Source organism: Zalophus californianus, chromosome 16 (assembly GCF_009762305.2).
Source record: "Zalophus californianus isolate mZalCal1 chromosome 16, mZalCal1.pri.v2, whole genome shotgun sequence".
In the NCBI taxonomy this organism is placed as follows: domain Eukaryota; kingdom Metazoa; phylum Chordata; class Mammalia; order Carnivora; family Otariidae; genus Zalophus; species Zalophus californianus.
Window position 1 is genome coordinate 38,409,509 of NC_045610.1, and position 26,978 is coordinate 38,436,486.

At 53.9% G+C, this 26,978-nt stretch overlaps 1 protein-coding gene across 2 annotated transcripts; it reads right to left on the reverse strand.

Annotated features, from left to right (window-relative positions):
* Window positions 1–272: 272 nt before the first annotated feature.
* On the reverse strand, window positions 273–26,535 carry PIP4K2B (phosphatidylinositol-5-phosphate 4-kinase type 2 beta). Of its 2 annotated transcripts, XM_027625232.2 has the most exons (11): window positions 26,220–26,357; window positions 25,571–25,670; window positions 16,972–17,069; window positions 14,063–14,159; window positions 11,547–11,699; window positions 10,545–10,691; window positions 9,557–9,595; window positions 8,949–9,062; window positions 5,433–5,691; window positions 4,868–4,971; window positions 273–4,361 (listed from the first exon to the last, which is right to left on the reverse strand). In XM_027625232.2, exons 3-11 carry the CDS (start codon window positions 17,034–17,036, stop codon window positions 4,281–4,283), a joined length of 1,059 nt encoding a protein of 352 aa, XP_027481033.1. In that variant the 5' UTR covers window positions 17,037–17,069; window positions 25,571–25,670; window positions 26,220–26,357; the 3' UTR covers window positions 273–4,280. The 2 variants fall into 2 exon arrangements, with proteins under 2 accessions (XP_027481033.1, XP_027481032.1); XM_027625231.2 differs by lacking the exon at window positions 25,571–25,670 and having other exon boundaries at window positions 26,220–26,535.
* Window positions 26,536–26,978: the final 443 nt, after the last annotated feature.

Consider the following 26,978-nt stretch of genomic DNA (forward strand, 5'->3'; position numbering starts at 1 on the left):
TGTGGTAGGTGTGTGCCCCCCCCCGCCGGTGTTGGTCTTACACAGCTGGAGAAGTGGGGGCCAGTGGTTTGTCCATTCCTCAGTGTGCACAGAGGGTCAGGATTACCAGCCAGATGTGGAAGTCGGCGGCCTAAGTTCTAGCCTATATTCTTTCTCCAAACTCAAGTCACACACGGATTTTGTCCAAGCAACCTTTGAAACTGGGACCCAAACCTTTTAATTCTGAAAAAAATAAAGGCTCATCTCCAAAGGACTCACACATGACAGATGTGTACACAAAGCTTTTTGAGTTTTATTTGTTCCTTGGGTTGGAGATTCATCTTAACATGCATGCATTTTAAAACAGTAACAGGGTCTTGAACTGTTCTGAGCAGACATTAGACAAGCACAAGGGGTTGAAAATTCCTATTTAAAAAATGGAGGTCGCAGTGAGAAACTGAGAAGTCACGTCCATATGATGGGTGCCAGTGTGTCCCACTACCCCACGAGGTGAACCTACGCTTCATTCACATTTTTTGATGACAATGATCTGACCTGATGTCCGGGTGTGCCAAGCAGCTCGCCCCCCCCCCCCCAAAAGACTGCTGGTTCACAACTCACAAAACAGCTCTGAGCAGGGGAGGGGGCTCCTCTGGAAGTTTCCTCCCCAGCCTCCCAAGGATCTCAGCACAACCCGCTGGGGACAGCTGAGTCTCCTCTTCCCGTTAGAAGTGCTCTTCATATGTGGCATGTCTCCGAGGGAAGGTGGGCCATGTCCCTGCCCCCTGCAGATGGCTGGTAGATTCGGGGGCAGTTCAACTGGGTTTTCCCTGGGATTCCTGTGCTCAGGCTGGACCCTCCCACCGCCATTTCTGCCAGAAAGAAGTGGGGTCCCTAGACTTGGGGGAGCCACAGTTCTAAGGCCAGAGCTGTTACACAGTCCCTTCTGGCCCCCGACACTCGAGTAGCTCAAATGCCAGGGAGTGCCAAAGTTCCTTCCCTCCCCACTTGAACTGGTAAAAAGACAACTGGGAGGGTGGGACTGGCTGCTGAGAAAAGTCCCGGGTCTTTGGTCCACCTCCCCAGGGCAGGCCCTGGCGGACTGAAGAGCGGAACGTCGGTAGGTCAGGAGTCTGTAGTCCCCAGCCCTGAGCACGACCAGGGGCCCTGTTTGAGGCCTAAAGCACAGGCAAGAGAAACAAGGAGGGAGAGGGAGGGAGAGCTGCCTGTGGTGGGAACTTAGGGGGTGCCACTGAGACCAGCCCCAGGGGCGACTCACGGCACCTGCCCCAGACCAGTAACCCCTGAGCTAGGTAAGGAGAGGGGGAGCACCGGCTCAGTCCGCTCCCGGAACTGCTGGCTTCTGCCCGGGGCCCCCACACCGCAGGGCACAAGGGAAGGAGACTGCAGTGGGCGGGGGGGGGGGGGGGGGGGGGGGGGGGGGGCACACTCCGTGGCTCACTCAAAGGAACAAGGGCCAGAGGACTTCCTCTAGGGTCTCAGTGGCGTTCTCGGAGAACCCTCGCTTGGGCTGCGAGGCCTGGGAGACTGGTTTCTCAGCCACAGGCTTCAGGGCAGGAGAAGCTGGACCGGCGAGGCGGTGGAGCCGGGGAAGGGCGAGCGATCCTGCACAGGCTCCCCCTCTAGGCCTCACCCCGTCAGTCACGTTCTACTCTTACACCCTTGTTCTTGGGAGACCCCAAATTATTCTGGGGTGCTGTCAGACTCTCGGAGCTTTTCTCCCGGGCTCCGGAGAGGGAGGCTGAGGCTAGTCCCTGGCCTTTGGACGCCTTCTACAACCCAGAGAGGGAACAGGGGGGCTCGGAGAAAGGAATGGGGGCAGACATGAGCTGGGGGGTCAGTCCACTTTCTCCACGTTCAGACCACAAACCAAATATACTTGCCTCATTACAAAAAGAGAAAGAAAACTGGTATAAACCAAGATAAACAGCTTTTGAACATTCGAATGCCAAAGGAATTAGAGGGCTAAACCCAAGGTTTTGAAGATAGCACAGAGAATGACCTTTTAAAAAAAAATCTAAAATCCACCCAACCACAGTTCAAATGTTTTGACCCAAACAACAATACTGTCAGAAAAACAAAAAGAGCATTTGAAACAGAACGCTACTCTCAAAATGTAAACAATATACCAAAAAAAAAAAAAGAAAAAAAACCTATAAAAACACAAAAACTCAATGTTAAAGAAGTTAGATACCTGGTAGCTCATCTTTAACTGATGGATTGTGTTACACTTTTCATACACACAATGGCAACAGGATCAGCGGCCCAAATGCAGGAAGCCGGCGGGAGCCCGAGGCTGGGGTGGCGACGGGAGCACAGCCCACCAAGCTCAGAAGATGCTGGGCCTCTTGAGGGGCAGATCTGAATTTTCATTCTTGATTAGGAGGTGGGGAAATCAAGTCCAAACATTATTCCTACGTAATCCCTTCCCAAGTCAGATCGATTTTCTCCATGAGCCTCTTGGTTCCAAGTTCTTCCCCAAGTCACTTGGTCTTGCGGCTGCGGTTCGGAGCTACCTGCGACCGCTTTCTGGAGCCAGGGCGGTTGTTTGACCTGTTTGCCTCTTCCAGAATGGTTCCAGCAGTCCCCGCGGGGTCCAAGAATGCTGCCTCCATTCCTCCCTGACCTAAAAGCTGCGGGTAGGGCCCGGAGATGGTGCTGGTTCCTGCTTCAGAAGCTCAGCTCGGCCAGGCTTGGAGGGAGCCACAGGAAACCAATCCGTTCGTTCCAATGTTTCTATAAACTTCCTTCGCATCTGTGGGGTTATCTACAAGTTTTACCATATCTCAACCTAAATCCCCAGTTCCTGGTAAGGGGGTGAGAAGATGCAGAAATGTACCTCCCCCAACACAGGGCTGTTTCCTTCCTAGCCAGACCAGACTGCTCTGGTGGTGTCACAGGAGGGCACGTGGCTCAGTTCTGAGACCTGGGTCGCTCAGCAGCTGGGTGGAGGCCCTGAAGAAAGGTGCAGGATGCCACCCCTGGGGGAGCCCGGGGGGTGGCAGGTCTGCTAAAGGTCGAGACAGGGGCATCAAGGAAAACAGCCCCAAAGCCGGGGCCAGGTCGATCCCCCCATATCAAGCCTCCAAGTTGCATTTCCTGGGTCCCCTCCTCAAGTGACTCTGAAGCAACCTCAGGCTTGGGTGCTACCCTCCAAGGGGGGGGGGCGCACACCCTGCTGGCCACGACCGTCCAGGGAACAGACCACAGGCACAAGGTATCAGATCATCTACACGGTGACCCTGGTGCTTGAAGACATATCTCTGCAAGGAGGGCCCCAAGCATGTGGAGATGCGCCCCAGCGAAAAGCTCGAGTACAAGGGTGGGCACCTGGGCCAAGGTCAGAAGGAAGTAAATGGATGGAGGGCACAAGACCTCATTTGACACCCTGCAGCGTCTGGGGGTCCTGCTATCCATAAAGATGCTTCCTAGTTCCTCTTGACCCAGCGGGAGGCAGGCTTTATAGACAGGACGTGGCAAGGCCAGGGGCCAGGGGCATGGGTGATGTCCATGGGGTTCTGTGAGGACCAGCTGTCCAAGTGCCCAGCCTCGACCCCCACCCCCAACCATCCCGTGAGGATGAACTCACGCCCCTGGGCGATCTCTCCTCATCCAAGATGCCTGATGTTGATCTGGAGCGTTCCTTCGGGAGGACAGCATTTACATGGAGGAATCCAGTAACATTTCACTTGAATCCGAGGTGAAAAGGTAGAGGAAGTTGTACACAGTACTCCATAAAATTAAAAAAGTTAATCCAGACAAGACCCAATGCAGCAGGGCTGAGGTGTCTGACTTCCTCTCCTCTGGTATCAGAGCGCTTGGACCCTCGGCCGGGTCCTCGGGGCGCCTCTTTCATTGAAGGGAGCCCAGAGCAGGGCAGGGATGGGGAGGGTGATGGGGTGATGACATACATCATTATAAATAGCAAACCTGGAGCGATGAGATTGCAGAAACGAAACCCACATAAACCTACAAAGTCCTTTCTAGCCCCAAGGTATTGTAAAAAGTTACAAGGGAACAAAAAGGAAACCCCTTTTCAACCTGGGTCAAATGGGGGGGAAAATCCAGGGTGAGCGGAAGGTGAGGTGCACCCTGTGAGTACGTGAGCACGCAGCACCTCCCCTCCCCCCCAGCTAGTCTCTCCAACCTGGGCTGCCGGCTCCTCACCAAAGCCCTCCCCTCTGCTCCCCACCCTCCCATCCAGCCCAAATATACCCTCTCCCTTTTCCGACCCCGACCCCACATCGGGCTCTCTGGCTCTGGCTGAAGGTAGAAGGTAACTACGTCAGGATGTTGGACATGAACTCGTTGAAGCGTTTGGAGTACTGCTCAGGGTTCACAGTCGAGATCTCAGCCCCTGCCTGTAACACACAGAAGCCATGACTCAGGTCAAGCTCCTGGCCCTAACTGGGTGGCTACTGGGAGGCTCCAGCTGCAAGGAGCCTGGGGATTCAGGAGCCTCCAGTCCGGCGCGGGACAGCAAGGCTACACCTCGGGCTGGGCAGGCCGTCTGGACGAGCGGTTCCGTCTCAGAGTGGCCCTGGCCTCACTCCTCGGATTCACAACCCCGAGCGCGCGCCCCGTGAAGGAGCGGCAAGGTGGTGGGGAGGCAGGAGAGAGACTCGGGATCTCTGGGTGGGGTCCCTGTGTGGAGACAGGAGCTTCAAGTCCAAGGCGAAAAGGGTTCTCTGGGGAGGAGCGTGGGCAGGTAAACCAAGCTGTTACCTGCGGTCATGCCCAGCGGCCCTGGGGAAAGGAGCCAGCAAAGCAGGGGAAAATCGCCCGGCAGGGAGAGTGGTGGGGGTGCCCGGGGCGGGGGCAGGGGCGTCTCGGAGCAGGAGGCCCAGGGGCGGCAGGGGGGACTCACCCCGTGCTTCACCGTCTTGGCAGCATGGGCGGCTTTCTTCTTCGCGTCGTACGGCGTGAGGATATCGATGATGGCCATGAAATAGACCTCCTTCTTGGGGGCACCTGGGGGGGGGGGGCAGGGGAGGAAGAGGGCAGGAACAGCCGGCCCGGAACCCTGCAGACCTGAGGCCCAGACCCACCGCTGGCGTCGTGGCCCTGAGGAAAGGAATGCTAATGGGCCCTTCTCAGAAGCCTCCAGAGCTCTTCTCTTGTTTGTGGACAGTCTTTCTCAGAGTTTAGAACCATGAAACGGGGCCGAGCCAAGCCTCCGCCTTCCAGGACAAGCAGAGAGGGGAAGGAAAGCCTGACAGAGGAGGACCCCAGGGCCCCAGAAGCCAGAGTTCCTGGTGGCAGATCGGGAGGAGAGCCCGCAGGCAGAAGGCCAAAGTCAGCAGTGAATGAGGCGGGGGGGGGGGGGGGGGGGGGGGGGGGGGGGGAGCATCTAAACAATGGGCCTGAGGGGGTCGCACGGGGGGGGGGGGGCAGGGGTGGGCAGGGCAGGGCAGACGCAGGCTCCTACTTACTTTCATGGCTTTTCATGGCATAGACGTCAACAGAGGGGTCGAACTCCCCGGGGCCAAAGAAGCGGGGGAAGCTGAGCAGGTTGCCCGGGCTGTCGGGCGGTGTGCCGTAGGAGCAGAGCAGATTGCCTCCCAGCCCGTCGTTCTCGCACTCCTCGTCCTCAGCGCGCTCCTCCACCTCCATCTCCTCCTGCTCCGCCCGGTCCACGTCGTGGATGCCCACCAGCAGGCTGTAGTCCATGATCTTCAGCTGGGCCAGGAACTAGGGCAGGTGGGGAAGGAGAGATGGAGGAAGACGTTACGCGGGGCATGCCCGGGGGCATCTGGAAAGGGGAGAAAAGGCACTCCCTTCAAGGCCATTCTCCAGTTCTCAAACACGGGCGAGAACAAGCCATCCAGGCTCTGCCTTCAGTGAGCTCAGGGTCCCGCAGGGAGGACGGCCACGCCCAAGGGCAGGGAGCCGTGGGAGGCCAGGGCAGGGGGCGGGGGACCTCCCTAGGGAGAGCAGCTGAGGCAGCCTGCGGATGGGGAACGGTCAGGCAGGCAGAAGCTGTGGCAGGAAAGCCGCGAGGAACCCCGAGGGAGGAGGCCCATTCGGTCTGGGATCGAGAGAGGCTGCGGCGAGTCGGAGCGAGGAGCGGGGCGCCACGGTGCGCTGAGGCCAGCGTCCTTCGGACCACAGACGTCACCCATCAGGGGCCCGAGATCTATGTCAGTAGGCTGGGGCCAGGATTTTTTTAATTATGAAATACAATGAAATAGAACAGAAAATGTGAGAGGTCATAGGAGAAAGGAGGTGGACAGTGGATCCGCTGTGTGCGCACACTGGGCTGTGAGGTACAACGTGCCTCTGACGGACGGCCACAGGCAGAGCCCGAACCACCACGTACCAGCTCCCGTACCAGTCGGGGCAAGAACAGCGAGAAGAAGGAAAAGAAAAGGAAACAGCCCCTAAGAAAGAGCCAAGCGCCACTCGAACGTCTTCCCAGATGTCCGAAGTGGCGGGCGCAGGGCCGGCGTCCACACGAGCCTCCCGAGCGGGACGGTGTCTCGGGGCTCCTGGGCTGTGACTCTGTGACCTGAAGAACGAAAGCAAGGGGCTGACACAGGTGCAGCCGGCCAGCGGGAACTCCAGCTCCGTGAACCCCGAGGCCACAGTCGCTGGCGCAAACCCGGAGGGAAGCTGCCCGCAAGCACCGCGCAGCACGAGCCGGGCACTCTGCCGCGGTCGCCGGGAAACTGCCCGATGGAGCGCGGTGACCGGAGCGGCCCCACACACAGGCTCCTGGGCTTCTAAAAGCACAAGAAGCCCGATGACAGATCAGCAGCCTCTCCTCTAGAGAGAAAGGTGGGGGGCACCACACCAAGCACCTCTGGACGCGCCTTTCCCAAGGTCCAAGGAGAGGGGGGCCGAGGTCCCAGAAGAGAGAGAGTCCATGACCCAGACCCACTCCTACCCACCTGAGAACACCAAGAAAGCAAAGGCAAGTGAAAACAAGTGAAATGTGCAAACTGCCTTAACTTCCTCTCAGGAGAGTAGGGAGAAAGGGAGGACAGGAAGGCGCAGGACTCTGGGCAAACTGAGAGGCAGAACAAAGGCAGACAGAGCAGGCGGTGATGAAGGAAACGCTTCCTAGGAAGGAAAGCCGTTCGTAAAGCCCATGTGCACAGCCACACTCTTCACAGTGAATCGATCCAAGTGCGATGGTTAATTTTTGGTGCCCGGACATCTGGTCAGCTATTATTCTGGGTGCATCTGTGAAGGTGTTTGTAGATGAGATTAACATGCGAGTTGGCAAAAGGAGTAAAGCAGACTGCTTTCCCTAATGTGGGTGGGCCTCATCCAATCAATTGAAGGCCTGAGCAGAACAAAAAGGGTGACCCTCCTGTGAGTAAAAGGGGATCCTCCTGCCCGAGTCCCTCTGAGCTAGAACATCAGTTTCTTCCCGCCTTCAGATATGAACTAAACATTGGCCCTTCCGAGGTCTTGAGCCCACTGGCCTCCAGACTGAAACTGTACCATCTGCCCTCCTGGGTCTCTCTAGCACGCCGACTGCAGCTCTTGGGAACATCAGCCTCCATAACTGTGGAGGCCAATTCCTTATACTAAACACCTGGCTGTCTGTCTAACTACTGACCCATCCATCCAGCCAGCCATCGGCACCATCTACTGGTTCTGTTTCTTTCTTTCTTTTTTTTTTTTTAAAGATTTTATTTATTTGACAGAGAGAGATAGCAAGAGAGGGAACACAAGCACCGGGAGCTGGAGAGGGAGAAGCAGAATCCCCACTGAGGAGGGAGCCCGATGTGGGGCTCAATCCCAAGACCCCGGGACCACAACCCGAGCCAAAGGCAGACACCCAATGACTGAGCCACCCAGGCGCCGTGCTATTGGTTCTGTTTCTCTGGAAAATCTTAACTATTATACCAGTTGCGCTTTGATGGAAAAACGGGTAAACACACAATGGAATATTATTCAACCTTAAAAGAGAAGGCCATTCTGACACATGCTACAATACGCATGAACCTTGAAGACATTATGGTAAGTGAAAAAAGCCTGACATGAAAGACAAATACTATATGATTCCACTTATATATAAAGTACTTAGAATAGTCCAGTTCACAGAGACGGAAAGTAGCGTGGTGGTTGCCAGGGGCTTAGGGAGAAGGGGAGTGGGGAATAGTGTGTAATCGTTTCAGTTTAGGAAGATGAAAAGTTCTGGAGATGGATGGTGGCAATGGCCACACAACAGGGTGAATGTACTTAATGCCACTGAGCTGTGCATTTTGCAAACAGTTAAGACGGTAAATTTTATGTTATGTATATTTTACCCCAATAAAAAAAATAAGAAAACACTTCTAAAAGTCTGTAGGGGTTTGGTTTTAATGAACAGGTTCCCAATTTATTAAAATAGGAGACAATGAGTTATCAAGTGGTTCAGGTAACACATTCACTATTTAGCACCTGTCCTCCCTGGACGAACTTCTCCACGGGAAGTCCATTCCACCAGAAGGCTGCCAGGTAAGTGAGGAATCGGAGCCAGAGAAGGGCCTGGCTGGTGGATCTTACAGCTGCCTTCCCACTGCTCTGATGGCCGACACCCCCCACCCATGAAGGGGACACTTCCAGAAAGGAAGTTTAGGGGCGTTTGAAAAAGGTGTTGGAATAGACTAGTGAAGAGATCAAGGAAAGCATTCCAACTTGAGCTACAAAGATTCTACTGGCACAGATGTGTCCCAGTGATGGAATCCTCATTTGCACGCACACTGCTCAAATCACCAGCCTTCCTTTCCAGGCATGTGGAAAGTAGTGCATTCAATTTTTCTTTTCTTTTTTTTTAAAGATCTTATTTTTGGGGGCTCAAACTCACAACCCCGAGATCGAGAGTCATATGCTCCTCCGACTGAGCCAGCCAGACACCCTGTGAACTCAATTTTTCCTAAGGTTAAAGAGGCTCCTGCTCTGAGGACAAGAGGGGGCCCTCCTCAACCAAGGTGAAAATGAGGGTTAGTAAGTACCTCTACGTCCCGCCTCAGTTTTTCCAGGAAGTTCTTTTTACTTTCCTCTCCCACATGCAGCTTCTGCCCTTCGTTGAGGAAGTCGTTGTCTTTGAATGTTGGCAAGTCCTTGGCCTGGGAGAGCAACAGCAGTGTTAGGCTGGGTGGCCCAATACATTCACCCCAAGAGGTGACGGCACAAAAAGGGGAAGGGTCCTTAGAACACAGACGGTCGACCTGTCAAATCTAGGTTCAGCACAGGAGGCTGCAGTCCCAGCTTCGGGAGGCAGGGATGGCAACTATGTGGCTTACATCAGACAGGGAGGACAGACCAAAGGCATGTCTTCCTGCTGAGCCTGGGCTACCTCGGGGCTCAGGCAGCCACGGCCCGATTGAGGCTGGCCCATGAGACAGAAGTCACCAGCCCTGCAGGACTGTGGACAGCCGGCAAAGGCTGGAGAGTGCGGCCGAGGCCAGGCGGGTGCTCAGTGACACAGCCCGACAGAGGGGACAGAGGGCGTAAGTGGGAACCAGGCTAGGGGCTGTGGTGGAGGAAGGGCCAGGAAGACCAACAGAAGGTGATTCCAAGTGGCCCAGGCCACACTCCATCAGTCCGGGTCCCCGCATACCTTCTCCTTGTCACTGGCTTCTCTGGCGACAGTAGAGCCCTGCAAGGGTAAGAGCCGTCAGGGGAGGTCCAGCTGAGGCAAAGTCCGCTGAGCGAGAAAACATGCACCCGTCTTTGGGGAGAGGCAGCAGGTGAACTGAAGGAGGCTGGTTAGAACCTCCGACGGGCGCGGAGGCAGCAACTCGTTCACGTCCTCTATCACAGACCACTGACAGAGCTCTGCTTAGACACGAGGCTCGCGCGCAGCCAACAGGACTGTACCAAGACTCAGTCCCTGCCCTCAGGGGACTTGCCTCCCAACAGGGGAGCCAGGCATTAACAAGTGGTCACACGATTAACCCGTTAACTACACTGGTGCTAGGTGGGACAGGGGAGGAGGACACGCTGAGCGCAGGTGGCACAGGGGCGGCGATCCAGGCCGGCTTCCTGTAGGAAGTGACACCCGAGCTGGGCAGGAAGTAACTGGGTGACAGAAGGCGGAGAGGGAGAAAAGAGCAGGCAGGGAAGAGGCCGGGCGGCCGTGAGAGGTACTGGGGCGGAGCAGAGCCCGGACCGTGTGGGAATGGACCCTGTGGCTGCAGCGGGGAGGGAGCCAGGGGTGTGAGCTGACGAGTCAGGAAGCCGGCTTCGAGAACAGCGGAGCACTGTGGCTCCCAGGCACGAGCATGCTCCTTTCTGTGTCTAGAAATGTGTGTGTCCTGGACACATGCCAGAGGGCGTGCATCAGCACGGCCTGTCCCCAGACGGCCGCCCCCGGAGTGCACATGCCCCCAACGGGAGCTGAAGAACACCGACGGTGACATAAATACGGCACATTAAATAACCTCTCGTCCCTGTCACCTGGACTTCCAACAGCCTCTGACCCAGAGGAATTAGGCACATCAACTCCAGAGTCCTGACTGTGCCGAAACCTACGCTCCAGGGGCTTCCCGTTGTGCGGGAGCCTGAGGGAGGGCAGCCACAGAACTGTGGGCCACAGAGCCCTTTACCTTGAGGTCGTACTTGCGGTGAACAGTGAGCCGGTGGCTGAACACATTCCTGGTGACCACCATGTACGTCTCCACGCCGTCCACGGTCAAGCGGTACATGCCCAGGAACTGCGGCAAGAGGGTGCTGCCGTGACACTCCACTATGAACTAGAGTGAAGGGAGGAAGGACGGGTGGTTAAGGAAGGAATGAAGACGCCGGGACGGCCAGGGGAGTCCCCCCGCCCCAGGCTCAAACGCTCCCGGGGAGTCGAGCCTCCAGGCCAGATGGGTCCTGTGAAGTCATGGGGCTTCCTCGGACTTAGGAGAGGCCGTGGCCACCCCCGCCCCCAGCTGGCCGGGCAGAGTGAGAGGCTGGGCGGGCCGCGCAGGGCCCCTTTGGCCTCGTGTTACTGGGCGGCCCCTGAAACTTCCGTCTGAAACAGAATCACTGAGGCAGGCCTGCGAGTGGGCTGTAGGGAAAGAGCGGCTCCCTCCTTGCCAGGAGTTCCTAGCCATGCGGCACCCCGGGGGTTCTGCTGTAGCCCCAAAGACCAGAAGTCCCTTTCACTACCTCCCGGTGCCCCAGAGAGAAGGCAGCGTTCCCTGAAGGCCCAGGCACTAGGCCCGGCGCTCGGATGCTGCTACCGCACTCCCTGCGTCCCTCCAGGACAGCGTCCCGGGGCACGGAGAGCCCGGATGGGAAAGGAAGCGACCCTACCCAGACCACGGGACCTCTTTTGGAAGAAATGCAGCAAGGTGCCAGAGGGGGCAACTTCCCGACTCTTGACAAGAAACAGCTGTTCCACGGGGGCTGAGTAAGCAACATGCCTTCATTTCTCCTTTTTCCCTTTTTGCAACAGGCATTTGAACTCTGCACCCGGCCCCGGAGAAGGCCAAGTGCTCGGTTCTCAGGAGGCGGTGGCCGCTGCGAGAGGACCCATCCCTCCCCAGGAAGCTGCCCAGGGGCTCTCTCCTCCCTCCGGCCACCCGTCCTCTACCGCCCAGGCTCGGGACTCACCATACCTGGTGGTATTTCTTTAAGATGTTGTGCATCTCGGCCACATCCTCACTTGACACGGTCTTGATGACAAAGCGCCGGTCATAGGTGGTGAGGAAGCGTGTGCCACAGCGGCCCTGGCTGTCGCTGTTGATGGGGGCACTGCGCGTCACTGAGTTCTGAGGGACCAAGACAAAAGCAGGCTGGTCTTGGGAGAGGAACAAGGGCTCTGACCTTTCCTTGGGCCAACCACGCTGAGACAGGCGGGACCTGACGCACCCCTGGTGTCATGGGAAGTTCACTTCTCTCCCACAGGTCTTCCTGGAGAGTGACAAGAGTTGCTCCTGACCACCTGCTCCTAATCCCTGACTGGAGGGGCAGTGGGCCAGCTGCACAATGTTTCCTTTCCTTCTGACCCGAGACCTACTCTGTCCACGAAATCCCTGCCTCAGACGTTAGGGCTGGGCCCTGACCTGACGCCTACAGGTGACCTGACCTTGGGTGAGCCATTTCACTTCTCCACTCCTGAATTTCCTGACCTGGAACACAAGGAGGCAGTTCAAGATGGTTTTCCCAGTTTCCTGGGGTGACAAAGACAAAGCCTAGGGAATATTCAGGAAGTCCAGCATGAAGCAGCAACGGACAGTCATCTCTTTTCCCTGAACATACCCCGGTGCTGGAAAACCCTTCCCACAGCAGGCAGGGGTTCCTCGCCTCTCTGCCCAGCCCCTCTCCCCTCACCTCAAACTCCTGCTTGTCTGTGCAGAGCTATGAGGCAGTTCTGGGGAGGTTTTCTGGCTCTGCCAATGCTCCTCCTCGAGGGCCCATTCCCATTAGGATCAGAGAGCAAAAGCCTCTAGAGGGGGTGGAGGGGGAGGTGTGAGTCAACTAAAGGGATGTGTTCACCAAGCAGACACCAGGAGAAGACCTTTGAAAGGCAAGGCAGAGAGGAGGCCCCAGCTGTCCCTGTTCCCAAGCAGACACATGTGGGGATCTGCTGGCAGAAATGCCTACTCTCCAAGCCCCTTCCTCAGCTGTTATCTAGGATTCGATGCTCTGCCCTCACCCAGTGCCTCCTCACAAGACCCTAGGGGAAAGAGAGAGCGCCACCTTCATGGGGAAGACTCAAGTCTGAAGTGGTGAGATGCTCTCTAAATTAAAAGGGCACCCCCAAAACAAGGTGCCCCCAATCCAGAAATGTTGAGTAGGCTCCACAGCGGAGGGCCTCACTCCCCCAGCCCGGTTCTCCTTCTGGGAAGACGAGCAGGCCCCACGCTCCCATCCCTGCCTCATTTCCAGGCAGTGTGCTCTGACACTCTACACGGTTAGTCCCCTCCCTGAACACCACATGTCGTGAGCACAATCACTTGCCCACAAGGTTATGAGAGAAAAAATGCAGACACGGAGAGGATGTGGTTAGAGCGCCGACGGGAAGGGAAGGAGCCACAGCGGAAGGAAGGTGTCCGAGCAATCTGGGGCTGCAACAGTGGCCAAAGTTTTTAGAAAACCTCCAGCTCCAATCAGATCCTGATTTAGCTCAGGGTTTGGTCCTAACAGAGGGGGCTGGAGGCACCTCCCAGTACCTCTCAGGCACAGCCGTTCTGGAGCCTTCCGTCCCTGGCATCTCCTCCTCCGGCATCCCTGCGCCCTCCTCTTGGGGATGGCATCTTTGCAGGCCGCCCTCCAGAGTGGACAGGAGAGGAGTGGGGCCTCACCCAGGTGCATCCTGCTCCTCAGGAACTACTCCATGAAAGGCTTACTAGGACCTGGCCTGGAGGGGTTACGGTATTTTAAAAGATTTGGACATCCATTTTAGATTTCACCAGGCTGTACGCTCCTTCCCCGCCCCCCCCCCGCCCCCAGACAACTGCAAGTCAGCTGTATTTCTTACTGCTAGCAAAGTGAAGTGGAAAATTCTCCCACCGTCACCAGCAGGCTGTCTGCCAGGGGCAGAAGGTCCGCGGAAGGTGCTAGGTGGAGCAGTAGGAGAAACCACAGACTAGGAGTCAGACCGTGACGTCCCTGAGCCCGGGACGATCGCTCCCAGCAGGCTGCAGGCGGGTTACCAGCCCCGGCCGCGCCGGTGCCCTTCCCACAGCAGCCGGACCACAGAGGCGGCAGCGCACGTACCTGCCAAGGTTACACTACCCTCCGAGGCTTTCTTTTCTACTCTGCCTTACCTGCTTTAAGAGGCCTCATCACCCGCCGGCAACAACTCGCTCTTTTAAGTCAAACTACAGAGGAGACGGGTTCTTGGGCCTAGACTGGGAATGTCAGACTGAGGTGAAGGGGCTTCCGCAGCCCCTCACCCTCCCAGGGAGAGAAGCCTGAGTCTGCCTGCAGCTTCAGAAGCACTTAGCACTTCCAGGGCCCCGAGCCCTGCAGGAGCCTGCTGGCAACCTGGGAGAGACCACCCAGCTGGAGCAGGACAGGACAGGAAGACAGAGCTCGGGAACAGGAGACTTTCCTCTCCATGTCTCCCGTGGCCTCCTAACCCCACTCCACTCCCTGACCCCTCCGACTCTACAAAGACACTCCGTACCTGGTAATCCTGATCATCAATCCCAAACCTCTCCCGGAGATTCCGGAACACCATGGGGCAGTACTCCTTAAACTTGAAGCGGCTGGGGAGGTTCTCCCTAGGGCAAAGCAGAGAAATGTCTTCGTGAGCCCTTCCTTGCCCATCTAATTCTTCAACAGAACTTCCCTGGGTTTGGGCCACAGGGCACCGGGACCTGAACAATCTGCGGCGCTCAGAATGTAGGTTTCTAGGCCCCAGGAATTCTGGAGAGGAGTCTGGAGGATTTAACAAACACTCCTGGTGATGCTGAGCGTGTAAGAGTTTTAAAACTTTACATTGCCGTGTTCATCTTGTAAAAATGAGTCAAGCTGTATCCTTACGATTTGTATACTTTTTCTAAGTGTGTGTTCTCTTTTGACAAAATTTACATGAAAGGGGAAAGCCTCACGTGCCGAGAAGCGAGCCGGAGCGTCGGCCGCACTGCACAAGGGCTGTGCTTGCACACGGGAGTGACTGCGTGTGCATGGTTGGTGTGAGGCGGCCGGCAGGCTGATGGCTAAAAGGAGCGGCCTTTCTCAACCAAGGCACCCTCTCCTCTGAGGACACTTCTACCAACACGTCCTGAAGATGGCCACATCTGGGAAGCCCTGGGCTTCCCCTGGGATGGAGGACGAGGCTGCTTTGGATTGAAGACGTCCTCCGTCAGCTGACCGGGATCCCATCTTTTCGGGAAGCCTTGTCTGTGGGCTGCTACTACCAATCTCCACCCTCCCCACTCCCTGGTCAATAAGCCACAGACTCCCAGGAGGGGACAGAGTTGCCATGAAGGGAGGCCATCTCCACATCCTCCATCTCTACAATGGTCCCCTTGCTTGGGAACTGCCTTTGAAAAATCCGTGCCCCTGACTACACTCCAGGATGACACACTTGGAGGAAACAAACAGCAGTGCCTTCTCCTGCAGGCAGGGGCCTCCTCTGCCTCCTGTCCCCTTCTTCTAGTAAAAGGCACCACAGTCTAACAATCAGCACATCAACAGTTACTGAAAGGACAAAAGGAATAAAGAAAGATCAAAGAAGAGACTGGAATGCTCTGCTTTAGGCCAAGATGTCAAGGTGGTGGAACTTCACCAGAGGCCATGGACCCTGAAATAGGCAGTGGTGCGGTGCCCCCTTCCAGAGCCCTGAGCCCTCGGCCAGAGCCACCTCCTTTCCTGCCACAGGGCCAAGGGCTGCTTCTCCCTCCTTAGGGAGTGTGATGTTGTGACGTATTTGGTCTTTGTTCCTGTTTCAGGCACAGAGCAACTAAAACCCTTGGAATTTCTGAAATCATAAGAGCAATAAATATGTCTTTTTTTTTTTTTTTTATTCATAACAAGCCCCTTTCAGCCACATCTGAGTTTACGTTAATAAGGTGACTTTTGGAAGGGGGGGGTGCCTGGGTGGCTCAGTTGGTTAAGCATCTGCCTCTTGATCTCAGCTCAGGTCTTGATCTCAGAGGTTGTAAGTTCAAGCCCCACGCTGGACTCCACACTGGGCATGGAGCCTACTTAAAAAAAAAAAGTGACTTTTGGAAAGCCTCAAAGGATGGGTTGCTGGTTGCCAGGGGAACCAACCAGGATGAGAGGGTTGGAACGTTCAGTCCCACTCCCCTGACCTGCAGGGAGGGGAGAGCGGCTGGAGACTGAATCCATCACCAATTGCCAATGATTCATCAATCATGCCTTTGCAATGAAGGTGGTACTCAGGAGCTTCCAGGCTGTTGAACAGGTGCAGGTGTGGGGAGGGTGGTGCACCCGGAAAGGTTGTTCCTGAGTTGTATCCTTTATAATAAACCAGTAAGCAGGTAAATAAACTGCTTTCCAAGGTCTGTGAGCCACTCTAGCAAATTAACCGAACCCAAGAGGGAGGGTCGTGGGAATGTGGGATCCACAGCAGGCTGGTCACTAACACAGGTGACAACCTAGACTTGCGATTGGCACCTGAAGGCAGGGGGGCAGCTTCGTGGAACGGAACCTGCGGGGCCCGATGCTAAGTCCAGGTAGACAGTGTCAGCTGCATTGGCAGGACACCCCGCTGTCCCACAGAACTGCCCCACGTGTGGAAAACCCAGGGAAGTGAAATGTGTGTGGTAGCAGTGTGAGAGCAGAGCAGAAACACAGGAGTTTTTCTTCTACACGGTGGCTGCTTAGCCCTGAAGACAAATGGCTTCTAGAATAAAATGTTGTTATTACATACTATGGCAGAGAGAGGCCACTAAGGGATATTTTCAAACCAAGCCTCCCCTCCAGGCTAACAGTCTGGCAATGGTGGGGTGACAGAGCCCAGCTGGAGGAAGGGTGCCGGGGACCGTGGGACCCCGGGATGCGAGCGCAGAAAGGAGGGTGTGGGCAGCAAGCGCTTCCCGGGGTGGCCCACAGTAGGCTGAAAAAGCAAGGCCTCCCAAGGGCTTAGAGCAGGCCCCACCCTGCACCAGGTGAAACGGCTGCTTCAACCCTTCAGACACCAGCGTTAGTCCCAGAAGCTACAATGAACAAAAGTGGGAGCAATTACTTCGGATGGCGCCTTTGGGCACCATGCTCAGCCTGTGGCTCACACACCCGTCAGGAGACAGAAGAGCTGCATCCCGGGCCAGGAACATGTCTGGCAGCTTCTCTGCTATCTAACCTGGCCCCAGATGAATCACCCTGGGCCAGGCCACACGCCCCGAGGGACCCTGGAGGTAGGCAGATAAAGGAGATGACAGAATGACACAAAGGGGAGAGGCACATAATGAATGCATTTTCCCAGCCAGTTTGTCAGCTGGGAGATCCAGGTGTCGCTGTCACACCCTGCCAGGTGCCGACCACTACCATGCGCAAGTTTGCAGAAGCTCTCCGCCTTGAGGGAAAGGACTGCCCACAAAACCTGAGCCCACTCAGGAGGCCACTTACTTATTGAAGAGATGATTGTCCACCTTGATCTTGCTGTATGCTTTGAAGTCATCTGGCATTAGCATGACAGGCACAGGGACATTGCTCAGCTCATTGATCTGCAAAGCAAGGGGAAAGTGAGGTTCTCCGCTGGTAGGCCACGGGCCTCAGACACAAGACACTACAACGTGAATGCCACCATCTCACCAAAAAAAGCATGTCCACGGATTCCCTCCTTGTCTTTCTGCTCTTCTCTTCAAAGAAGCTCCCAACCTCATCTCCACCTATTGAAATTCTCCCAACCTGATAAATTCCAGCTCAAAAGGCACCTACTCCATGAAGCTTTCCATGACTCTCTAGACCATAAATGTTCTCCCTCTGGAATTTCTTTCTTTTTTTTTTTTTTAAAGATTTATTTATTTATTTGAGAGATCGAGAGAGTACATGAGATGGGGGAGGGTTAAAGGGAGAAGCAGGCTCCCCACTGAGCAGGGAGCCCGATGCGGGACTCGATCCGGGGACTCCAGGATCATGACCTGAGCCGAAGGCAGTCGCTTAACCGACTGAGCCACCCGGGCGCCCCTCCCTCTGGAGTTTCTGAAGTAGTGTTTGTATCCATCCTTTGGCCATCACACAGCCTCCCTCACGTTGTAGTTAATGCTTATCAACCTCACAAGCTTGCTAGACTGTAAGTGAGCCAAGATCGTATTACTGATCCTTGTAAGCAAAGGTCATCTAACTGATCTCTGGAGGCTCCACAGTGCTTGGCCCCGTGATTGGCATATGGCAGGTACTATATAAATATTGGTCAAATGTAGCAATAAGTGGATCAATGAACAAACATAACACAACCTATGTGGGTCCTGAGGCCTTTAACATTTTCACACAAATTGTGGGTCACTCAAGCTGTTGGGCTGGGGTAGGAAACAAAGCTGGATCAGTTTGTGTAGGTGTATAACTCATCTCCAAAGTAAAGAATTAAATTTAAAGCAAGAAGAGCTAGGCATCTGGCCACTGGCTCACTCTTCCCCTCCTGATTAAAACAGGGCCAGCTCCTTAAGCCATGTCCTGCCTTAGGCTGAACTGGACGAGATGGGGTAGGGTGCCTTGCCCCCACTGCAAACAAACCTTCCCATTGGCTTTCACCCCCCCTTCAGGGAGCTGGAGGCTGACAGGGGGCTGGCGTCCCATTGGCACCAAGCTGAGAGCAAGCATCCTGCCCTTCCCTGTCCCCAGCTTAGCCAATTAGCGGTCTAATTAGCCACAGATGTCCTCTCCCTTCACAGTGGAGTATTTGACATTTGACCCTCAACCCAGTGGCCACTAATGGATTCAGGATTTACAGAGGAAACCCTAGGTCTGCCTTAATGAATAGGGGGGAGGGGACGCACAGCCTTATGTCTCCCAGAGACTTTCCTTGCAAATCCTATTATCTCAATGAGGCCCATGTGGCAGTGAGGGAATAACCAAGACTCATTAGGAGCATAAATGGGGGGAAACAGCATTTAATTTGCTGCCCCTTTCATGCTCCAAAACTTTTTTATGTGGAAATGTCAGAGGATGGAATAAGTTCGAGTTAACGCAGTATCTGGGCTGGGGAACCACACTTTTCCTAGAATTGCTGAAAAAACTAATTTGCTCCCATGGAAGTGAAGGCAGACACAGGCGTGTATATGGCTGGGGAGGGGGACGGCAGGGTATCAGCAAAGTTGGCAGTGTGGCAGGGACTCAATAAACTGCTGGCAGAAACTGACGGGCATAGACACCAGAGTATGTCCTGCATGAGTCCATTTATATGAAATCCTACAGGATTTCAGGTGGCTCAGAACAGGAATCTACAGTGAAAGCAATGCAGTAAGAAGCTGCCTGGGTTGGCCGAGGGAAGTTGATTATAAAGGGACACGAGAGGTATGATTCTGGGGTGACAGAAGTGTTCTACGTATTGTTTGCGGTGATAATTATGTGACCAAATATACATTTGTTGAAACTCATCAAACTGGACACTGAAAATCCCCAGCATCCAGGTCTGTGATAGCCACCACACTGGCTTACCAGCCACATGACAAAAGCCACACCAACTCCCATCCAGGGGGTGCTCACAGGGAACCTGACTGTGAAGTGTGTGCCTATGGAGGAAACCATTCCACTTCCTGGTTTTCCTGCCAACAGAAACAATTCATGGGCGCTGTCCCACTTCCTTTTTCCTGGCATATATTGCTTGGCTCGGACAGTTGAAGAAGTTAAAGACGTTCACCGTTCTTGAGTCATCCCACCTTGCCTAGTTCACACCTCCACACTAGAAAGAACACACCGCACTGGCTCAGAGAGCATGGTTTTATACCAGAATGTTCTAGGACGTACTACTCGTTGACTCTGCGTTAGTCTAAAATCCAGATTTGATGCCAAGACCAAGACACCAAATGCTGGGATGACTAGGAAAGACTGAAGCCCTTGTCTAACAGGGTCAGCTATCCTGGGCCAGGGTGAATTTTTCTAACGGCAGCTATTCAAGAACGCTCTATTCGTTAATTCTCTGTAACTTCTGGTTCAGCCTACTTCGAATGGTTATAAGTTGGCAGGTTTTTAGTTCTCCCTTCATCTCTTTTCTTGACTACACAACCCAAGAGCAGGAAATTTCTGAGAGAACCCATATATATGAACTCTGTAGGCTCACCCCTCATTTCCGCTGGGCCCCATGCAGATGATTCACTCTAGGGACTAGCTGTACTATTTTTTTTTTTTTTGGTTGTGCTAAATTTTATAGCCCCAGAGAGTTCTACTCAATTTCAATTGAACAAGCATTTACTGAGATACCTGCTACATGCTGTACTTCATGTTAGGGAGGAGGGGGCACACGAAGGGGGGTGTGCACACAGTGCACACAAGAGGAGAAGGCTTATTCTCTTATCGGGGAGATGAGACAAACCCATGACACAGAGAAACTCAAAGTCAAGTGGTATACACGTAGTGCGAACACAGGGGCAGAGACATCAAGAACAGCAGAGGCTCAGAGGGTGAGGTTAATACGGTCACAAAGACTCCTGGCCCTCACACATCAGGCTAGAAACAGGGCACCTCATGCCTCTCCTGGTATTGCCAAGAGCACTTGACACTGGAAGAATCTACAAGATCATGTTACATCCCCACTTAAGTTGAACCTCAGGGTAAAGTTTTACCTCTTTAGCCTGGCACTGAAGGCCTTTCCTGACCTGGCTCAGGTACTGCCAAACTCCTAATCAGTTTACTTCTACCCAGTGTATTGAGGGCCTTACTATTATGCCAGGACAGTGCCAGAGCTGGGGATACAAAAATGAGAAGACATGGGCTCTGTCCAGCTGGGAAAACAGACAGCAAAGAATACAATTTGATGAGTGCTATGGAGTTATAAATAAAGGGGGGGGGAACACGAAGAAATGGGTGCTGTGTGGGGGTGGGAGTCAGAGAGCCGCTTGCCAGAGGAAGCTGAAGAGAAATAAATACATGTCAGAAAGGCCTAGGATCGGGGTGTGGTGGCTCAGTCATTAAGCGTCTGCCTTCGGCTCAGGTCATGATCCCAGGGTCCTGAGATCGAGTCTCACATCAGGCTCCTTGCTCAGCAGGGAGCCTGCTTCTTCCCCTGCCTACAGCTCCCCCTGCTTGTGCTCTCTCTCTCTCTCTCTCTCTCTCTCGCTCTGACAAATAAATAAGATCTTTAAAAAAAAAAAAAGTTTTGAAGCATGAAAGGTCATGACTAAAGCAATGTTCTAGGAAGATGTGCCTGTCCTCGACTATCTAGCACAATCCTGGGCCGACCCCTCTTCCCTTCAGCACAAGTGCACTTGTGGAATGCATATTCATTCAAGTATCACGCTAAATACAACATATTCGTATGGGAAATCTGCTGTATCTCACGTCACGTAAATAGTTTTTGGATTAACCACACGATTAACTCCAGGAGCCATCAGCATAAATAACGAGGCTACACAAGCTGAGTGAGAAATTTAGGCGCAGAGAATTCACTCTGTGCTGATCCTACTGGAGATGAAAATTCAGCCACTAGTTCTAGTCTGCTGAACTCTGATTCCAGAAGCCTCTACTTCCCTGTGTGACCTTCCTAGGAACCGAGGAGGCGTGGGCAGGGCATGCAGGTTTCTTGACTTGTCCTGCGGTTCTGTGGGTGGCGCAGCAGTCAGCTGGCTAGCACTGACAATCAGGTGTTACCTGCCGCCATCAGAAAACATGATGAGTTGAAAAACCCCAAGACCGGGCGCCTGGGTGGCTCAGTTGGTTAAGCGACTGCCTTCGGCTCAGGTCATGATCCCGGAGTCCTGGGATCGAGTCCCACATCGGGCTCCCTGCTCGGCAGAGAGTCTGCTCCTCCCTCTGACCCTCTTCCCTCTCGTGCTCTCTATCTCTCATTCTCTCTCTCTCAAATAAATAAATAAAATCTTTAAAAAAAAAAAAAAGAAAAGAAAAGAAAAACCCCAAGACCGAGGAAGTCCAAGTAAGACCTCAAACTAGAGAGGAAAAGGGCAAGAACAGAGACACAGGTGCCAACAAATTCACTCCTATGTTTAGTCCTCCTTTTTCATACCATGGTTTTTCTTCTCTTCCTGTTCTCCGTGAGGTGGGAAGGCCTGGCCGAGGGCAAATTTATCCAAAGGCCCCACTAGAGCAGGAATACTTACTAAAGAGTTTTAAAGTCACAGAGCAAGAGAAAAAGGCAGGTAAAAGAGGCTCTGGGTCTGCATTAAGCAAAGAAAATGCATGGACAGCATGGGGGTGGAGTGTGGGAGAGAAATGAACAGACTTAAGAATGAATCTGTTCCTTACACCATACACAAAAATTAATTCAAAATGGATTACAGACCTAAATGTAAGAGCTAAAAGTGTAAGAGTTTGGGGCACCTGGGTGGCTCAGTCAGTTAAGCATCTGCCTTTGGCTCAGGTCATGATCTCAGGGTCCTGGGATCGAGCCCCATGTCAGGCTCCCTGCCTAGCAGGGAGTGTGCTTCTCCCTTTCCCTCTGCCCCTCCCCCCTCGTTCTCTCTCTCCCCATAAATAAATAAAATCTTAAAAAAACAACTATGAGAGTTTTTCTTAGAAGAAAAAATAGGAGTAACTTTTCATGACCTTGTGTGAGGCAAAGCCTTCTTAGAAATGACACCAAAAGTGCAAGCAAACAAAGAAAATACATAAATTGTACTTTATCAAAATTAAAAACCTGAGCTTCAAAAGATACCATCAAGAAAGTGTAAATGATAATCCAAAGAATGGGAGAAAATACTTGCAAATCATATATCTGATAAGGGACTTGTACCTAAAATATATAAAGAACTCTTGGGCGCCTGGGTGGCTCAGATGGTTAAGCATCTGCCTTTGGCTCAGGTCATGATCCCAGGGTCCTAGAATCGAGTCCTGCATCGGGCTCTCCGCTCAGCGGGGAGCCTGCTTCTTGCTCTGCCTCTCTCTCTCTGTCTCTTATGAATAAATAAATAAAATCTTAAAAAAAAAAAGAACTCTTTATAATTCAAGGGGTACCTGGGTGGCTCAGTCTGTTAAGTGTCTGCCTTCAGTTCAGGTCATGTCTCAGCGTCCCAGGATCAAGCTCCCTTGTCTCCCTGCTCAGCAAGGAGTCTGTTTCTCCCTCTCCTTCTCCCTCTCTTTCTCCCTGTGCCCTCCACGCCCCCATCTCATGCTCACACGCGCTCTCTCTCTCTCTCAAAAAAAAAGAACTCTTATAACTCAATAATGAAAAGACAACCCAATTAAAAATGGACAAAAATGTTTTTTAAAAATGGACAAAGATCTTAACAGATATTTCTCTTATGGAAATACATAAATGGCTCAGGCGCCTGGGTGGCTCAGTCAGTTGAGCATCTGCCTTCGGCTCAGGCAATTCCAGAGTCCTGGGATTGAGCCCCATGTCCGGCTCCCTATTCAGCAGGAAGCCTGCTTCTCCTTCTCCCTCTGCCCTTCCCCCTGCTTATGCTCTTGCTCTCTCTGTCAAATAAATAAATAAAATCTTAAAAAAAAGAAAATATATAAATAGCCAATAAGCACATGAAAAGATACTCAACACCATTAGCTATCAAGGAAACACAAATCATAATCACAATGACATAACACTTCGCACCCACCACGGTGGCTATGATAAAAAAGACAGATAATCCCAAGTGTTGACAAGGATGTGGAGAAATTGGAACCCCCCACACCCTGCTGGTGAAATGTACAATGGTGTAGTCACTTTGAAGAACAGTCTAGCAGGTTCCTACATGGTTAAATATAGTTACCGCCAACTGCTCCTAACCCTTGTGATCACCTGAGTAAAGCTTCACGAATACCTGGTTCCTAAAATGGCCAACAGGTCATCAAGTCAGGTCGGCCTCCTCTGGTCTCCACACCCCTCTCCAAGGCAATCTTCTCTACCTCCAAACTGTATTTCATCCACTAAAATACTGGGGTTCTCTCTTTACTAGTTTTCCCCTGACAGATCTAAAGTTTTTTTTTTTTTTAAGTTTTATTAAGTACGCTCTACACCCAACGAGGGACTCAAACTCACGACTCCGAGATCAAGAGTCACATGCTCCACCGACTGAGCCAGCTGGGTGCCCCAGATCCAAAGTCTTCTGACTTTTTTCCCTGCAGTCTCTCTCCACAAAGTCCATGGGCTGCATCTCTTGTCCCCGAGAGGAGCTCCTGTGACAACACCAAGCTCAAAAACCTCTCTTTTTCCAACTGGAAGTAAATCAACCACCTCAGGAGAGAGTCACTGACTTCTGCTCTCCATAAAGGCATATCCATCCACCATCAGCCATAGACTATCATGCCCTAAACGCCTAAAGGAGTGAGAAACTTAAAGATTCAAAGAAATGCGATCTCTGAAGCCTCAGATCGCCAAAACTGGCAAAAGTGGGCTTCTGAAGGAAGGCAACCTCCCAGAAAGGCTAGCAATCCACCAAGAACTATGTGGTCCTGACCCCCTAGAGAACTGCAAGATTTTATACCACTCTTCTTCTGGGGAGCTGCCTCCATTTCCCAGATGGGGGACCCTAAAGTACCAGACCTTACTGCAGGCCCCGATGAAGCACTAAGCCTTAGGGCCAACTGCGCTGCGCCGCTTGCCAGGTCCAGGGAGTGGTGCCAGTGTCTGTCCCCTGAGGCACCCGCTCATTACGCCCAGAACCGTGCGTCTTGCTTAACGTCAACGCCTTTCCAGCTAGCCCTCAAACTTTTCTTCAAGTTGGCAAAGAAAGAGGGTGACTGCCTAGTCCAAGAAAGTAAGACTCACAGATGCCTATCCATCTACCATGCATAGGCCCACATCTGGGCAGACTCACTGCCCACCTATCAGAACACCCAACATCACACACGCTCCCGGGAGCTGGCAGGCACGGGCACACACACCTGAGCGTGCATTCAGGTTCTCTAATAAGACCATCATCCCCACCTATCCTGGCACTTGGCTGAGAAATGGACTAAGGAACAGGAGGCACAGAAAGCGAGACCTGCCATTCAAGCACCACCACTGAATAACACAGCCCATGGTGCCGGACAATGAGCTGCATCTTCTGCTGTGGCCATGGGTGAGGTAATCCTCCAGCTGGGCCTCCATGTCTTTGTGTATAAAATAAGGGACCCAAGGTAGTTAGCAGCAATATTCCAAGGCAGGAGCTCTAAGAACCTCCACAAATGCTCTATATAGGCAGGATGCTTTCTAGTGAGAAGTAGGCTGTAGGACAAAATCAAGGATTGACTTCCAGGCAGGGACACAAGGTCCACATTTTGATGACCCAGTTTCCCTTGCAATGTTGTCAGATGACCCCTGAGGCAGCAGGAAGCAGGAGAAACAAAGTCTGCTGGACTACTGGCCCCAAGCAGCTTCCAGGGGTCTGGGCATGAAACCAGCACTACTCCCTACCCTGGCCAGGACCCTCACCTGAGGGAGGTTACTGAAAACAGTAACCTGCCCAAGACCAAAACACCAACCAAGACCTCACCATACTCATGCACTTTTCTGTATTAGATGTAAAGATCTAGAACCCTGGCTCAGACTATGGTTCATTGATCTCCAGCGAAAGGCTCCTCTACCAAAGCAAAGCAAAAAGTCTTGCTGGCCCCAGGTCCCTGTGTCATCATTTGATCTTGTGGGCAATTTCAAGTGCTCTGAAAAGTAAGGGTGCCTAAAGAACTGAAATTCACAGGAAACCCAAGCCAAAAGCTTCATCTTCCTCATTCCAAACTTGTAGTTGGTGAAGTTGGGTGTTTCGGGTCCTTTTACTTCCTCTGCTCATTCCTGGTGTAGGGACTCACAGTGCAAATGGTCAGAAGGCAAGGAGCAAGTGGTTGGAAAGGAAAAAAGAAAGACCCTAAACAAACAGGGCGCAACCAAAGTCCTCCAGCTCAAGCATGAATCCTGGGCTCCAACTCCCTTCCTGAGATAGGACAATCTCAAAGCACCCCAAGTGTCCAGGGGACTGCCCTCTCATCCTAACCACCCACCACTATCACACCCTTCATGACGGTACAACAGAAAGCCCAATAAAAGAGAAGTCAATGTCTTTGACATGAACACCATAGAAGAATGCAGGAAAACACATTATTTCTACTATGAATAGTCTTCCTTATAATCAGGCCTCACCTTCTCTCAAATGGTTACATTCTCTCTTCTCCCTAACCCAGGAAGACCCTGGTAAAGTGTCTGTGGTTCAAGGAAGCCTGTGCTTCTCCAGTTGATACATCTTGTTCAAGAAGAAAAAAAGGAAACCCAGGGAGAATTTCCATAGTCAGGGGTGAGGAGGTCTGGAGGATGGGAAACTTTAAGCAGTCGCACCAACCAAATAAACAGAAATAGAGGAATATTCAGGCAGGCCAACGCCACTTGCCCTGTCAACTGGACAGGGAGCTGGCAGCCGGTTGAAGGAACAAGGGGGGAAACACATGCAACAAACAGGGTGAGGGGATGAAAGCGATTCCGCTACACCCAGGCCTTACCCCTGAGCTCCAGGGACTGCCCGAAGCGAGCAAGCCAGACGCTGGAAGCTAGAGGGGCTGGAGGGGAGGGAGGGGGCGACGGCATACCACCGTCGGAGATACCAGGCCTCGCGTGGCGCGCGGGGAGTGCACACCCGGCCGGGACTGCGTGCAAGGGTGGGGTGGGCGTGCAAGTGGCTTGGCGAGGGGCTGCGGGCGTCCCCGGCAGGGCCCGCGGGGCGAGGGCCGGGCCTGCGGGGGGGCGTGGGAGCGCACGGGGCGGCGCTCGGAGGGGCGCGCGCGGGGGAGCTGGTTACCGTGTGGTTCACCCCCCACATCAGGACGCTGAGGATCGGCTCGCTGGCCCGGAATAGCTTCACTTTCTGGCACACGAAATGCTTCTTCTTGGTCTTGGTCTTGCTGGCGCTGAGCGGCGCCACCGCCACCGCCGTGGTGCTGGTGCAGTTGGACGACATGCCCGGGGCGGCGGCGGCGGCGGCGGCGGCGAAAGGGGGGGCGGCCGAGACGGCGCACAAGCCAGCGGCCCCAGGCCTCCCCGGGACCGATCCCCACCCCCGCTCCCTCACCGCGCCATGGTCGCGCCCGTCCCGTTACCTCCCCACCCCGCCCCGGTGGTTCCGTCCGCCCCACGCCCCGCCCCCCCACGCCCCGCCCCGCCCCGCCCCGCCCCGCTCCAGGGAGCCGGCCGGCTCGCGCCGCACCCCTCGGTCTCCAGGCGCTCTTCTCCCCGCCCGGGTGGTAGCGCCCGTCCCGGGGAGGCAGCGGCTGCCCCGCCCGCCCCTCCTCCCCGGGCCTGACAGGAACCGGGCTGGCCTTGGGACGCCTCAGAGCCCCGCACCGAAACGGGGAGGGGATGAGGGCTGGGGGTAGGGCTCGCCGTCTACCGCGGGAGGGTCCCCCTGTCCGGGCCCCCCCCCCCAATCCAGGGTTTGGCTCTTTCCCTCAACCTGACGTGCCAAGATGGCGGCGGCGCCCAGTCTGCGGAGGGGAGGAGGGGCGGGAATGCGAGGAGGGTGAGACGTACCATCCCACCCCGGGGGAGACAGGAGGAAACC

What these genes read in the sequence shown, in the direction of transcription:
- PIP4K2B (XM_027625231.2), bottom strand. Translation starts at nt 26,378, where the DNA reads ATGTCGTCCAACTGCACCAGCACCACGGCGGTGGCGGTGGCGCCGCTC. An exon ending in TCTTAAAGAAATACCACCAG is followed by an intron (nt 10,692 to 11,546) that starts GTATGGTGAGTC and finishes CCTTCACTCTAG; the next exon opens with TTCATAGTGGAGTGTCACGG. An exon ending in AAGCCAGTGACAAGGAGAAG is followed by an intron (nt 9,063 to 9,556) that starts GTATGCGGGGAC and finishes TTGCTCTCCCAG; the next exon opens with GCCAAGGACTTGCCAACATT.